The 14827-nt window shown below is 42.6% G+C and overlaps 1 protein-coding gene across 7 annotated transcripts in view; it reads left to right on the top strand.

Annotated features, from left to right (window-relative positions):
• The window catches only part of LOC130273234 (mitogen-activated protein kinase kinase kinase 3-like), a 209900-nt gene extending 195630 nt beyond the window's left edge, over positions 1–14270 (top strand). For all 7 annotated transcript variants that reach the window (XM_056519672.1, XM_056519670.1, XM_056519671.1 and 4 more), the window contains 7 exons: positions 90–182; positions 491–676; positions 2848–2996; positions 4386–4517; positions 7445–7574; positions 8518–8695; positions 10831–14270. In XM_056519672.1, the coding sequence (XP_056375647.1) occupies positions 90–182; positions 491–676; positions 2848–2996; positions 4386–4517; positions 7445–7574; positions 8518–8695; positions 10831–11059 (1097 nt within the window). In that variant the 3' untranslated portion in view covers positions 11060–14270. The remainder of the gene's footprint in view (positions 1–89; positions 183–490; positions 677–2847; positions 2997–4385; positions 4518–7444; positions 7575–8517; positions 8696–10830) is intronic.
• The last annotated feature ends 557 nt before the right edge of the window (positions 14271–14827 follow it).

Consider the following 14827-nt stretch of genomic DNA (forward strand, 5'->3'; position numbering starts at 1 on the left):
TTATATTTTCATGTGTTATGTAATTCTGCACTTACATCATCCCAGGTCTCCAGGTTCTTTATGGTCTTCTCGTCTTCTTTATTTTTCAGATTTTGAAATTCCCCTATATGAGAGATTTGGTAAAGGAGGAACCTTTCCCCGGCAATTTCACTTTTCTCAAAGTCGGAAAGACTACAGTGATGGTGAGTATGGGGTGTTGCCTGGTCTTGTATGACTAGATATGGCACAACATAGTTCTGTACTATACGTTAGTTTAGATCCTTTCACTACTGGGTGCATGACATCATGAAGGTTCAGCAACAATTTTAAGTACTGTGTATTGATGATGATGAAGATTTATAGATAAATAGATATACATTTTATATATATATATATATATATATATATATATATATATATATATATATATATATATACATAGTGGCTTTCATTGATGACTAAGGAATCTAGAGGAGATAAGGACTGTCACCATGTATTTTGCCTTATATAGGTCGTCGGACATTTCCAAGAAGTTATGGTGCACCCGACAATCCGTTCCAGTTTGGTTCCAGCAGCAGGAAAAGAAGTATGAAATCGGACAGCCTGATGCAGATTGAAGACCATAGGAAATTATGGTGGACCAACTCAGAGCAAAGCATACCATTCTTACACTCCTCACAGACTGACTGCCACATATGTAAGCACATAAAACCTACTAATGCCTAGTTCCAGTGTAGAAACTGTGTGTAGACTATTACAGTAACCCCGCGACCTACGATGGCCCCGACATACGATAATTTCAACATGCGATGGTCTCTCAGAGGCAGCATCAACATACGATGCTTTTGTATGTCAGGGCCATCACATAAACGGCTATCCGGCAGCGCTGACTGCTTCAGCTGCTACCGGATAGCCGTTTACGGTGCCCCGTGTGGTCCGCTGACAATCACTTACCTGTCCTCGGGGCTCCGGCGCGTCCTCTTCAGGATCCCTGCATCGTCGGCGCTCTCCATCGTCGTCATCACGTCGCTGCGCACGCGGTCCCGTCATCCAATAGGAGCGGCGTGCGTAGCGACGTGATGGCGGCGACGGAGAGCGAAGATGCTGGGGAAGCAGAGGCCTTGCCGGAGCGTCGGGGATGCGGCGACATCGATGGACGGTGACATCCAGGGCAGCGGTGACGGTCCAGAGCGGCGGGGACAGGTGAGTACAACTTCGTCTAACAGTGTTCTACAACCTACGGACCTCCAGATGTTGCAAAACTACAACACCCAGCAAGCATGTTGTAGTTTTGCAACATCTGGAGGTCCGCAGGTTGTAGACCACTGTCCTATACTTTACATTGCACGGATCCCTCAACATGCGATGGTTTCAACAAACGATGGTCCGTTTGGAACAGATTACCATCGTATGTTGAGGGACCATTGTATTTGTTTATATGCACAGAAGGATGTTCAGACATATGCTGATGGCTGCAAATTCTTTAGACAGAAACAGAATAATATAGTTCTGGTCAAACTAAGGGCATGTAGGAGTTTCTACCAAATAGTGTTAAAGAGATATTCCAGCTAGCATTTGTTCTAAATAATTTGATGTTCCTCAGAGCCCATTCCTGTTGCACAGCACTTTTTTGGTGTCAATGTCATCATGAAGTACTACCTGCTCAGCCAATCAGTGGCAGCGGCAGTGTCCTTCCTCAGCCAGTGATTGGCTGAGCAGGCAATTCCTCTTGCCATCACTGACCCTAAGTTCTGCTCAGCAGGACTGAGCACTGTGAGAACAGTTGTGGCAGAGTAGCAAGGAAGGTAAGTATTACCTTATATACTCGGATGTAGTTTTGAAACCTCTGGAGGTCCGCAGGTTGAAGACCACTGCGGCCTTCGTCATCCCCCCCTTTAGTTTTCTACTCACCTCCCCTCGGTGGGAAGGAAGGGTGAGCTGGTCCGGGCCATCTATGCTGCAGGGACTGTCCTGTTCCTGTGGGGAGGGTTAGTCGTTCCGGGCTGTCCATTCTCACGGGGCGGGCCCTCTTCTCCGCGCCCGGACTAGTGACGTTGCCTTGACGACGACGCACAGGGACGTTCATTCGCCGCATGAACGTCCCTGTGCGTCATCGTCAAGGCAAAATCACTAGTCCGGGGCCGGCCCGGAGCGGAGAAGAGGGCCTCCCGGTGAAGATGGACAGCCCGGAACGACTAACCCTCCCCACAGAACAGTCCCTGCAGCATAGATGGCCCGGACCAGCTCACCCTTCCTTCCCACCGAGGGAAGGTGAGTAGAAAACTAAAAGTGGGGGGGGGGGGGAGTCTGAATGATGACAAAGGCCGGAGTGGTCTTCAACCTGCGGACCTCCAGAGGTTTCAAAACTACATCTGGAGTAGTTTTGCAACATCTGGAGGTCCGCAGGTTGAAGACCACTGATGAAGGGATTGACAGGCGGTGATGATGTAGGGGGGGGGGATGATGACGGGGGTCTGGATGATTACATGGGGGGATGAGGTATTTCCAACCCTAGGCTTATAGTCGAGTCAATAACTTTTCCTGGGTTTTTGGGGTGAAATTAGGGGCCTCGGCTTATACTCGAGTATATACGGTAGATTTAATTCTATTTTTCAGCAGCTGGGTTCAATTCTTACTGACTTTATTTAGAAAAAATAATAGCCTTTAATATTAGTCCCTTTAAATCCACATAATAGGGGATAACAAGCTCATCGGTTGGGACACCTACTGATTCCAAGAGGCGCCACGTCCTCGAATGGCCAGCTTTCCATTAGCCAACCACCAAACATCAACATACTCCTTTAATTTTCCTAATATGCAACGTAGAATGGTAACATAGATTTTAACAAAAACACATGCTCCCTTTAGCCCCACAGGCTCCTGAAAATTGGAGGCTGGGTAAGATGCTGGGAAGAGGAGCATTTGGAGAAGTTTATCTTTGTTATGATGTGGACACTGGTAGAGAACTGGCTGTAAAACAGGTGCCGTTCGACCCAGACAGCCAAGAAACAAGCAAGGTAAGATTATTTTTCTTTTGGGATGTAGTTGATGGTTTGACTGGTTGTGCATGGTTGGGTTCTTTATTTCTTTTGTAATAATGCCTTGTGGGTAAATGAGGCAGGTGGTGAATATGTGCCCCAGAATAATTGCTTAGTAGTGACTCTATAACTCACTAGTAAAATGGACACATAGAGGTATTACCCATTACTAAGGCTCTGTTCACATTGTTTGTCAGCATTCAATCAGTGGTATAATCCATTTCCTATTATATAGCTCCAGTATATATCTTTGTAGTAGGTGGCATGTGTCACCATGATTAATGTGTGCATTCACATCACAACTCAAAATCGTCTGGAATCATATCCATGCCCCATACGGACCCCATACAATCCTATGACCTGAGTGTAGTCAGCAGAAACTTGGCAGACCACAACTGTCGGTCCGATTTAAAAGTCGGATATGCTCGGAAAAGGACTCGAACTTAGTCATTAGCTGTCTACACTTGCGTCATTGGGTCCAAGCCGGTCTGTGCACGGATATGATTGCAGACAATTATGAGATTCAGAAATCATATCCATGCCACGGAGACACAAATCGTGCCTGAAATGCACCCAAATTGTATACTGTGCATTACTTTTTTTTTTTTACTGGATGAATTGTATAATGAAAAATGAACTGTATAATAAAGTGCAGCATTAGTTCAGAACAATGGTGTGCCAATGCATACCTGCACAGTGGATGGCAAAGGCTACTCTTTAGACATATGTCAAGTAAATGGTTCACAATGAATAAGATCGGCAAACAAAGCCAAATGTAATTTAAAAATGTAATTTCAACGTAGCCTAACACAGCAACTACTTGAAGTATACTACTTTTAATTCTGATATTATTGTAATTAAGTTTTCTATGTTTTGTGTTTAAAAAAGCCGCCACTGGGTGTCTCTTTACTTGTCCAGAGCACATTTCCCCCAATTTCTTCATGCACAGACTTTGGACTCTTACTGGCCTGGCAGAAGTCCAAAATCAGGAAATGCAGTCTGGAGCGCTGGGGGGGGGGGAGTTGCAGCCCCTCTGGGCTGTGTGTAGTAGAGTGAGAGAGGAAGTTCTCCCCTGTATGGCTTCAGATGATTTCACGCCTGCTGGGGAACGCTATATCAAGGTAGAAAACTAAAATATAATAAAAATAAAGGCAGGGGGTGGTTTATCTTGATGGGGGCAGAGAACTGGGAAGATTATAAAATTGCACAGTATCATGAGATGTCCTCTTTAAATGAAATGTGTATTTAAAGGGGTATTTTATTTTAAATTGTGCTCATGTCGGTGCTTACAACAAAATTTAAATCCTATACTTCCCTTCCTTTCTTGTTTAGGAGCTTTACTAAATGATCTTATTTTTTTGTTTGTAGGAGGTGAATGCTCTAGAATGTGAGATCCAGCTGCTAAAGATTCATAGACATGAAAGGATAGTTCAATATTATGGTTGCTTGCGGGACCCTACTGAGAAGAAGCTCTCCATATTTGTGGAGTACATGCCAGGGGTGAGTTGGACACTATAAATACTGTACAATGTTCTGCAAACCTGCACTGCATTGTCAAACTGGGGTTCCTTGGGTTAACCAAAGGAAAATATGGCTCTACTGTGCTTCTCTTTTTTTTTTTTTACTTGCATTGTAAACTTTGTTGTTATCATTGCACTCATAAGTCAGACCATCAAAAGGGTTAAATGGTTTTATTAGTGCATCAGCTTAGAAGAAAATGATCTTGGATGGCAAGGAATTGGCTCAAGTAAAGTCAACTCCAAGGGGGAGATTTATCAAACCCTGTCCAGAGGAAAAGTTGCCTAGTTGCCCATAGCACCCAATCAGATCGCTTCTTTCATTTTTCCACAGGCCTTGTTAAAAATGAAATAAGCGATCTAATTGGTTGCTATGTGCAACCTTTCCTCTGGACAGGTTTTGATAAATCTCCCCATTGCAACAGCCTTCTCTTTGACTAAATAGTGTTAAACTGGCCCATTGGAATATCAGAGAATCCTCTGTTGGGCCAGTTTAACGCTTCTGGGATGTTTAGTCCCCTCTGCTGAAGACCACATTGGGGAGAGTTAAAGACTTGTTTGAGTATCATCAAAAAGGTTCAGTAGTTGTAGACTGTGTAGCTGTAATACTGAACTATGTTATGTGGTTTGTAATTACTTGAAGGGAACCTGTCATCACTTACATGCCTCCATAACCACAGGCAGCATGAAATAGGGACATGCTTCCATATTCAAATGGTGTATGCATTGCAGCATTTCTGAGGAATCTTGTTTATACCACCAGCTGGGTACAGGGCTCAGGGTCATCACAGCAGTCGACAGAGGACTTTACCCGGCTGGTGTTATGATTTCTGAGAAATGCTGCAGAGTTTCAGAGTGAATCACACACCATAATAATGGAGCCTGTCAATGTTTCATGCTGCCCGTAGTTCAAGCAGCATGAACGTGATTTATTTATTTTATTTTATTTATTTATATTGCGCCTACAGATTCCGCAGCGCTTACAATTATGGGGTACAAAACGTGATAACGGCTTCTCTTTAAGCTGGCCATATCTATTAGCTGTCAACTGAATGCTAGTATGCTAGTTCATCTGACAGCTCTTGTGATTTAAGAAGTAATAATTGGACGTTGGGGAATCTTTTTCTATTTCAAATGGAAGCTTGCCAGTGGGTCGGTCACATGCTGCACATCAAAGCCATGTACACTGCTGAAAAAAAAATAAAGGGAACACTAAGATAACACATCCTAGATCTGAATGAATGAACTAATCGTATAAAATACTTTCGTCTTTACATAGATGAATGTGCTGACAACAAAATCACACAAAAATTTTCAATGGAAATCAAATTTATCAACCCATGGAGGTCTGGATATGGAGTCACACTCAAAATCAAAGTGGAAAACCACACTACAGGCTGATCCAACTCTGATGTAATGTCCTTAAAACAAGTCAATATGAGGCTCAATAGTGTGTGTGGCCTCCATGTGCCCGTATGACCTCCCTACAATGGCTGGGTGGTCTCCTGAGGGATGTCCTCCCAGACCTGGACTAAAGCATCCGCCAACTCCTGGACAGTCTGTGGTGCAACGTGGCATTGGTGGATGGAGTGAGACATGATGTCCCAGATGTGCTCAATCAGATTCAGGTCTGGGTAAAAGGCGAGCCAGTCCATAGCATCAATGCCTTCCTCTTGCAGGAACTGCTGGCACACTCCAGCCACATGAGGTCTAGCATTGTCTTTCATTAGCAGGAACCCAGGGCCAACCGCACCAGCATATGGTCTCACAAGGGGTCTGAGGATCTCATCTCGGTACCTACTGGCAGTCAGGCTACCTCTGGCAAGAACATGGAGGGCTGTGCGGCCCCCCAAAGAAATGCCACCCAACACCATTACTGACCCACCACCAAACTGGTCATTATGGAGAATGTTGCAGGCAGCAGAACACTCTCCACGGCATCTACAGACTCTGTCACGTCTGTCACACGTGCTCAATGTGAACCTGCTTTCATCTAAGAAGAGCACAGGGCGCCAGTGGTGAATTTGCCATTCGCCAAACGTTCTGCACGGTGTTGGGCTGTAACCACAACCCCCGCCTGTGGATGTTGGGCCCCCATACCACCCTCATGGGCTCTGGCAGTGCTCCTCCTTTCACAAAGGCGGAGGTAGCAGTCCTGCTTCTGGGTTGTTGCCCTCCTACGGCCTCATCCACGTCTCCTGATGTACTGGCTTGTCTCTTGGTAGCGCCTCCGTGTTCTGGACACTACGCTGACAAACACAAGAAACCTTGCCACAGCTCACATTGATGTACCATCCTGGATGAGCTGCACTACCTGAGCCACTTGTGTGGGTTGTAAACTCCATCTCATGCTACCACTAGAGTGAAAGCACCGCCAGCATTCAAAAGTGACCAAAACATCAGCCAAAAGGCATAGGAACTGAGAGGTGGTCTGTGGTCACCACCTACAGAACCACTCCTTTATTAGGGGTGTCTTGCTAATTGCCTATAATTTCCCCCTGTTGTCTGTTCCATTTGCACAACAGCATGTGAAATTGATTGTCAATCAGTGTTCTTCCTGAGTGGACAGTGTGATTTCACAGAAGTGTCATTGACTTGGAGTTACATTGTGTTGTTTAAGTGCTCCCTTTATTTTTTTGAGCAGTGTATTTTCCATAAAACAATTACTAAACCACTACTCCATAAAACTGTAATGTTTGTATTTATTAGTCAAATCCGAAAGAATAAACAGGATGCTGAGGACACTGCTGTCTGTAGTGACCAGATTCCTTGTACAGAGTGCATCGAAAGATATAGTCCAAAACTAGGGCTAGAACATAAAAAATCTGAAATGTTCTTTTTCTATAAATCTTTTGACAGTTGCAGATTTTATATGATGTTTACAGCTATCGTTCTTTTGTTCTTCTTTAGGGTTCTATTAAGGATCAACTAAAATCATATGGTGCACTGACAGAGAATGTTACCCGGCGATATACGCGACAGATTCTTCAAGGAGTTTCATACTTGCATAGCAATATGATTGTACATAGAGATATTAAGGGTGAGTTTTTATTCAGTTTTGGATTATACTTACAATGACAGAGAAAAAAGTCCTGGTAATCCAGTGGTTCCAGCAGGTCCACTTCTAGTGATCATGTAGAATGCTTATAAAGTGTTATACCCGATCATAGGTACTAGGGATCGACCGATATCTTTTTTTAGAGCCGATACCGATAAACTGGGGAGGTTAGGGCCGATAACTTATACCGGGATATCGGTATAAGCTATCTATCGGCTATTTATCCCCCTGCGACACCGCTGCAGATCATTGATGTGGGGGTGGTTAGGTCGCGGTGTGGCGGGTCGGGGGGGGGCGGTCGCGGTGCGGGGGGCGGTGCGGGGGGCGGGTCATTATAGGCTTATCGGCAAGGTAATTGCTGATACCGATAATGCCCAAAATTGTGATTATCGGCCGATAATATCGGCCATACCGATAATCGGTCGATCCCTAATAGGTACTACTTGGGGCTGGTAAATCACGGCCATCCTCTGTCCGTACTGATTTTTATTAGCAGATTGGCAGCCTGTATTATTCTAATAGGCAATAAATTTCCCCACCGTGTTTCTGCTCTTTTATCACATTGGTTTTGTTCATCAAGGGAACAGTTCTGGTAAATCACAAGCAATGCCCTAATATACAAGTACTAACAACTACCATAAATTAACATGTAATTCTGCTATAATCTTCTCTATAACCTGATGCAGATTTGGAGTTAGTGTAGAAATGTAATGAGATACAAGAAGCCGTTGCAGACAAGAAGTGAGAGATACCACAGGAAAGCTGAGTTCAGGAGATAACATTCTGTCTCACTGAGCTCTGAACTATGGCATCTTGCCTGGTTGTTTCCTGGATTTCCAAAGCATGTACTTGCATAAAACAATGCAAGAGACTGGATTATCTTCAGCACAATTTATAATACAGATGTTTTATCCATTGTTTGCAGGTGCCAACATTTTAAGAGACTCAGCTGGGAACGTAAAACTTGGTGACTTTGGGGCCAGCAAACGTATCCAGACCATCTGTATGTCTGGAACCGGAATTAAATCTGTGACCGGGACCCCATACTGGATGAGTCCGGAGGTGATCAGTGGAGAAGGATATGGGAGGAAAGCGGATGTGTGGTAGGTATTGCAGATAAATTCCTGATGAGAGATTTATTAAAGCAATGTGAGAATTGGGCTCATAAATAGGAACAGCGTGTCCGCACAGCAGAAGTGCTCACGTCAAATGTATTTATATAGACAGACCCCATGTCTGACCAAAAAAGCATAAATACAAAAAAAAAACAAATAAGTGTAAATGCCAACTAAAACTTCATAAGACACAAGCTAGTATGTATCTCAAGATAACATTGATGACTGGTTGAAAGGGGAAAAAAAGAACTAATAAATACTGAATTACTGATTAGAATAATTTGTGTTGTGTTTAGAAGTCATGGAAAGCTTATGTAATCTAAAAGAAAAACAGAAGGCGCTCCATGTGCGGGATCAGCAGGTCAGGCCCATGTGTTCCCACACAACAATGGGAAGCGCCTGAAAGTAAATGTGTCCTCATCCGCAGCCCTCCTTAGAAACGATAGATAGGCAGTTGGACCGTAATGGTAGGAGATGTCGGCGCTGGATGAAGGAACCAGGAGGAGTGCAGCATAAAATCAAGGCAGGTTTATTGGATGCAACGCGTTTCACTGCGCATGCGCAGCGAAACGCGTTGCATCCAATAAACCTGCCTTGATTTTATGCTGCACTCCTCCTGGTTCCTTCATCCAGCGCCGACATCTCCTACCATTACGGTCCAACTGCCTATCTATGGAAAGCTTACTGTACTTTACTAGCACTGTACTTTCCCTTTTTGTTGTAAAAAGCAAATCCACCAAGAAGTAATGTTATGACTTTCTAAAGATATATCAGAAGATTAGAGAGATTCAGTGAGCTCGGACCTCCTCTGATATCTTACATTATAGAGTGTCCTTCCTTGCTTAAAGAGAGGAGCTGGGGGTACATACTCATGGACCCCCTTATCTGATCTTCTGATCTATGATATGTCAAGAGGTCATTTTGGCTTTTAGCAAAATTGATCATGAGGCAGCGATAGGTGGTTCTCTAGACTGCTCTTGGCAGAAGTGCCCCAGTAATGTCACTCTACTGTGTAGGACACTGCAGCAAGTCACTGGTCTCAGAAGTCAAATGATCCTGCTCTTTTTTTAATTAGCCGAGGCAGTGCGCTATCACCAAAGTGCATTAAAAAGTGCAAACATGTTACACAAAAAAATTACACAAGGTTGCGGTCTATAGCAAGCTATTTTCATAAAGTAGAGGGACTCCCACAAACCTTCCCTTCCCCTCTGGGCCAAAAAGGCATCTGCAAGTGTCCAGGATCGTGGCCCCTCCTTTGCGGAAGTTAAGGAGGACCATAATTGCATCCAACACCAACTTGGGCTGCTGCCCAAGTATCAACCAAGGAGCACAACAACTGGTTGGCACCCCTCTAAAAATGGGGACCCATGGTTGCATGGAGGTGAGGAATCTGATGGCCACACACGCCTCCCCCAAACCTCCAGGAGGGACATCCCAAAAGGGCATCATACTGTATCCTAGTGGACAATCGCATGTTAAAAAGTGAACACATACTGACAATAAAATTAAATAAAGGAGATGTGTGTTGTGTAACACAGCCCGGACATCTGGCCAATTATAGCTATCAGCACCCAAGGAGGTTATAAAGCTAGATGTGTGGGCTTGAAAGGATGAAAGTGAAGTGCATGCTACGATGGCACTCCTAGTGAGTTACGGCACCCTAGGTTTACCACTCCCAGGGCACTTCTGCACCTCTTCCTACCCTAAGGTGCAGAAGTGGCCTGGGATACCTAATGGCTAAATCTGGAAGGTCAGGTCATCTCAAGGTAGCTGTTGGTCCAGCCTCTGTACAGATGAAGTTTTCGCTCTGTGTGTACTGTCCTGATGCAAATCTATGCAAAAAAACTTGATTGAAAATGTCTTACAAATTTTCATACTACATCTCCATTGTAGACCAAGTGTTTGTTATCAAGCATTCACCTGCTGTCTTACTCCCCTTCATTTGTCTCCTATTTACATTTGGTAGGTTGGCAAGAAGAAAAAAGGAAAGATGGATAGCAGTATAACAGCAATACTATTTGCAAAGTTGCCGATTTTATTATTATTATTATTATTTAGATGCCTTTTTCATTAACAAATTTGGATGATTTAGACTAATAATTGTTTCCCTTTCTATATTAAAGGAGTGTAGCTTGCACAGTTGTGGAAATGCTCACAGAAAAACCCCCATGGGCAGAGTATGAAGCAATGGCCGCCATTTTCAAAATTGCTACTCAACCAACAAAACCAAAGCTTCCGGACAGTGTTTCAGACTCTTGTAGGGACTTCATGAAACAAATATTTGTGGAAGAAAAAAGAAGGCCTACGGCTGAGGAACTTTTAAGGCATCCTTTTGTTAGTCATAGTATTTAATTTTTTTTCTTATCACTGTAGAAAATGTAAACCAAATGAAGGATTCTAAAATGCATAAAAGAGCCCTCAAAGACATCCATGTCTGTACTGCTTGCATTCCTCAAGAGGCCAAGAAGATCAGCTCTGGGGATATACATTTCTGCGGCTTCTTAAACACCACTGAAGGAAAACATATTGTATCATCAACATACTGCAATAATTCATTGAAGATCTGTTGAGCAATATCCCAGATCCGTAGGAAGGATGGGACCCACCAGACCCAAGAACTTTTACATCCCAAACTATAGTATGTTTTGAATTAAAGTCGTAATGATCAAATGCTATTGGTGCCTGTAAAGCAGCGATGAGCAACAGCTGTGCCTTGAAGACTCTGCCAGTGTCTGGAAGTTGCATTGTACTTCTTCCAGGTTCAGTAGGTCCTATTAGCGAAACATTTTCCCACAGTCATTGTCTCATTACTATCTAGACAGTTCATAAGGGCTAGAGTTTTGCTATAGAGTGGCTAGACATTAAATTGTTAACAGCAAAAGCAAGATCTGTCACCCCTTAAACCAAACCTCTTATAGAGGGAACCTGTCACATTGAATATGTAAACATATCTGACATCCTGTTATAGAGCAGGAGGAGCTAAACAGATAGATGTATATTTCTATGGTAAAAAATCCAATAGAATGCTTGTATAATTGTCAATCAATGGGTAGTAATGGCTACATCTCTGCTTATCCTCCGTTTAGGAATCCACTACCCAATAATTGACCGTTAAATGGGCACTGCAGGTCCAAAAAACTTTTATATTTTGTTACTGATGAAAATGAAAGACCTTTCAATATGGTTGCTTAAATTATTTTGAATATTTAATAAAGAAAATGGCTCCTGAAAATCCCACCACTAGGGGTTCTCATACCTACTAGGACACTAACCAGTCCTGCAGCAGCATGAGGCTTGTCCAATGAGTCATGGACAAGAGATGACTTGTGGACAAGGCTGTATGAGCAGACACATCAATCACCTCCCACCACCACAAGAAGGACAAACCCCATACTCTGAGAGGATTTCTAACACTGTGAGCTAATAAAAATAGGTATTTTTATAGTGCATTTAGGTGATAGAGGCATAAAAATTAGATGTATATGGTCAGGATTAGGTAGTAAAAAAATTTTTTTGTGGGCTGACAGGTACACTTTAACTGCCTGTGTACACTTATACAAGGAAGGGTGTCACTCACTATGTAGGTCTGCCCTCTGGAGTCCTAGGCTCAGGATCAGCAGGAATATAAATGTTTTAAAAGTTCTACTGTTCATACATGCATGTTAAATGTGACGGGTTTCTTTTAGGGTAGGGTCAGATGAGCCGTATTTTGCTGCATATTTTCTGCATCTGATTTTGCTACCCATTGACTTCAATGGGTAGGAAAATATGCAGCAGCAAAATGTGGCATTTGTGACCCTATTGTTAATTAGAAAGAGGAGTTAAAAGAAAACACTTTTCAATGGTCTTAACTTAACAAAAAAGTTTAAAAAAAGAAAGAAAAGAAACATATTTGGTATTACCGTGTGTGATTATGATTATAAAGTACAGTTGGTAACACAGAAAACAAGCCCTCAAATGTAATAAAAATAAAATAAAAATAACATGACTCTTAGAAGACCAGAAGTTAAAAAACAACTGTAATCATAATCACACACACACGGTAATACCAAATATGTTTCTTTTCTTTTTTAACCCTTTTTTTTGTTAAATGAGAAAAGGGGAGATTTTAATTGTTATTGCAGGGGGGACTTATTCACTTCACATTTTTTATTTTTTTACACACCTTACATTTTTATTCCACTACAGGGCACCATTTATAGCAATCACTCGATTGCTAATACCGTTCAGTGCTATGCATACGCATAGCACTGATCAGTATTATCTGCAATCTACTTCTCTGCAGACTGCAGAAGAGCAGGGGACCTCCAGCCACCACAGGTAGTCTGATGAGTCTGACTAAGCCCCGTTATGTTTTATGGATTGATCATGGCATCTGAAGGGTTAATAGTGGGCATCAGCATCATCGATGCTTTGAGCATCCGGGCCCGCCATGCATGAAGTGATTGCAGCTCCTGTGGTCACTTCATGTACCAGAGCAGGGGTACAAACTGTTCCGACGCTGAAGCCGGCGGCGGGAGCTCATGATGTCATAGCCCCCTCACGATGTCACGCCACACCCCCTCAATGTAAGTCTATGGAAGGGGGCCTGATGCCTGTCACGCCCCTTCCCATAGGCTTGCATTGAGGGTGCAGGGCATGACATCATGAGGGGGTGGGGCTATAAAGTCACAAGCTCCTGGCTCCAGCGTTCAGAACAGTTTGATCCAAACACTGAGCAGCAGAGTACCCCTTTAAGGGGTTAAAAGGCCTCATAAACAATTGTGTTTTTTAATGCCAGAAGGAAGAGCTAAAAAATGTCTAACATCTATGGATGGAGCCATTAGATTCTTATGTATAGTATCATGAATTGTCTTTGCTGTCACCTCTTCTGAGGAATAAATAATTGTATTCATTTCCAGATTTTACTTGACATTTAAAAAAGTTTTTAAGTCACTGTAGCAACAGACATTAGATTTTATCAAAAGATCCCACAAACACCAGGATCTACTGATATATAAGAAAGAATGCTTGATATTTTTTCTTTTAGGAAGAAGTATAATGTGTGCCTATTTTTTGCCAATATTTTATTGTTACCAGCTGATGTTATCTCTCCTGGTTACATGAAATTACGATAAATTCATCTGAACCAATGGTGGTAACTTCAGGAAGTGTGTTGTGTTGTCTATGGTCTGCTATAGGAAATTCCAATTTAATTCCAATTCCAATCTAAATTCGGATAGTAACTGGTGTCATATAGAGGATTAATTCATACAACAATATGTAATGACCGGAGTCCTTCTTTAAACTGTCTCGTAAAGAAGCTATTGACTTCCCCATACACCATAGGCCTCGTGTTGCTCACTGCTGCTTTTCTGCATCAAATACCTATTAACTTGTAATGAAGACAGTTTATTTTTTCATAAACCTCTTATATATAATTCCAGAAAACTATTTTTAAATGGCATATTAGATCCTGAAACTGTTTATATTTGTAATACCAAACTGTTCAATAAGTGGACCAGAAAGTATTTTCAGAAAAAAATAAATAAAAAAAAAATGTTATTTAATATGACACATCAGAAAAATTTGTAATATTTGATTCTTTTATGGGAGACTTTAATAAATTGTTCCCTTCTGTGAAAGAGGATTTCAACCTTAAATGTAAAAAATGGTCATGTATTTGCCAGGGTGCACCCAGAAATTTTACTTGGGCGGGGTCCGGGCCCCAAAGACTGTGACAACCAATGTGTGCTATGCAATGTATCAGGTTGGTATGGGTGCAAATAAAAGCCATAAAAGCAATTCAATCCTCATATTGCTGACATAGCTTTTATTTCCACACTAAACCACCATGTAATGTATCCGGCTTGTGACGACCTTGTATATGAACATATTTGTCAACTTATAAGATAGCAAAGACCTGAGCAATTTCACATTTCAAAAAAAAAAATGTAAGGGGTATTCCGGGCAAAAACATCTTATCCCCTATCCAAAAGATAGGGGATAAGATGTCTGATCGCGGGGGGCCCGCCGCTGGGGACTCCCGTAATCTCACTGCAGCAGCCCGCATTCTATGCATAGCTGCGTCTGCAGTTTCAGAAACCGCCGGGCTTCCGAGACGGGGATGGACACAGAAAC

This window comes from Hyla sarda, chromosome 5 (assembly GCF_029499605.1).
Source record: "Hyla sarda isolate aHylSar1 chromosome 5, aHylSar1.hap1, whole genome shotgun sequence".
Taxonomy (NCBI): Eukaryota; Metazoa; Chordata; class Amphibia; order Anura; family Hylidae; genus Hyla; species Hyla sarda.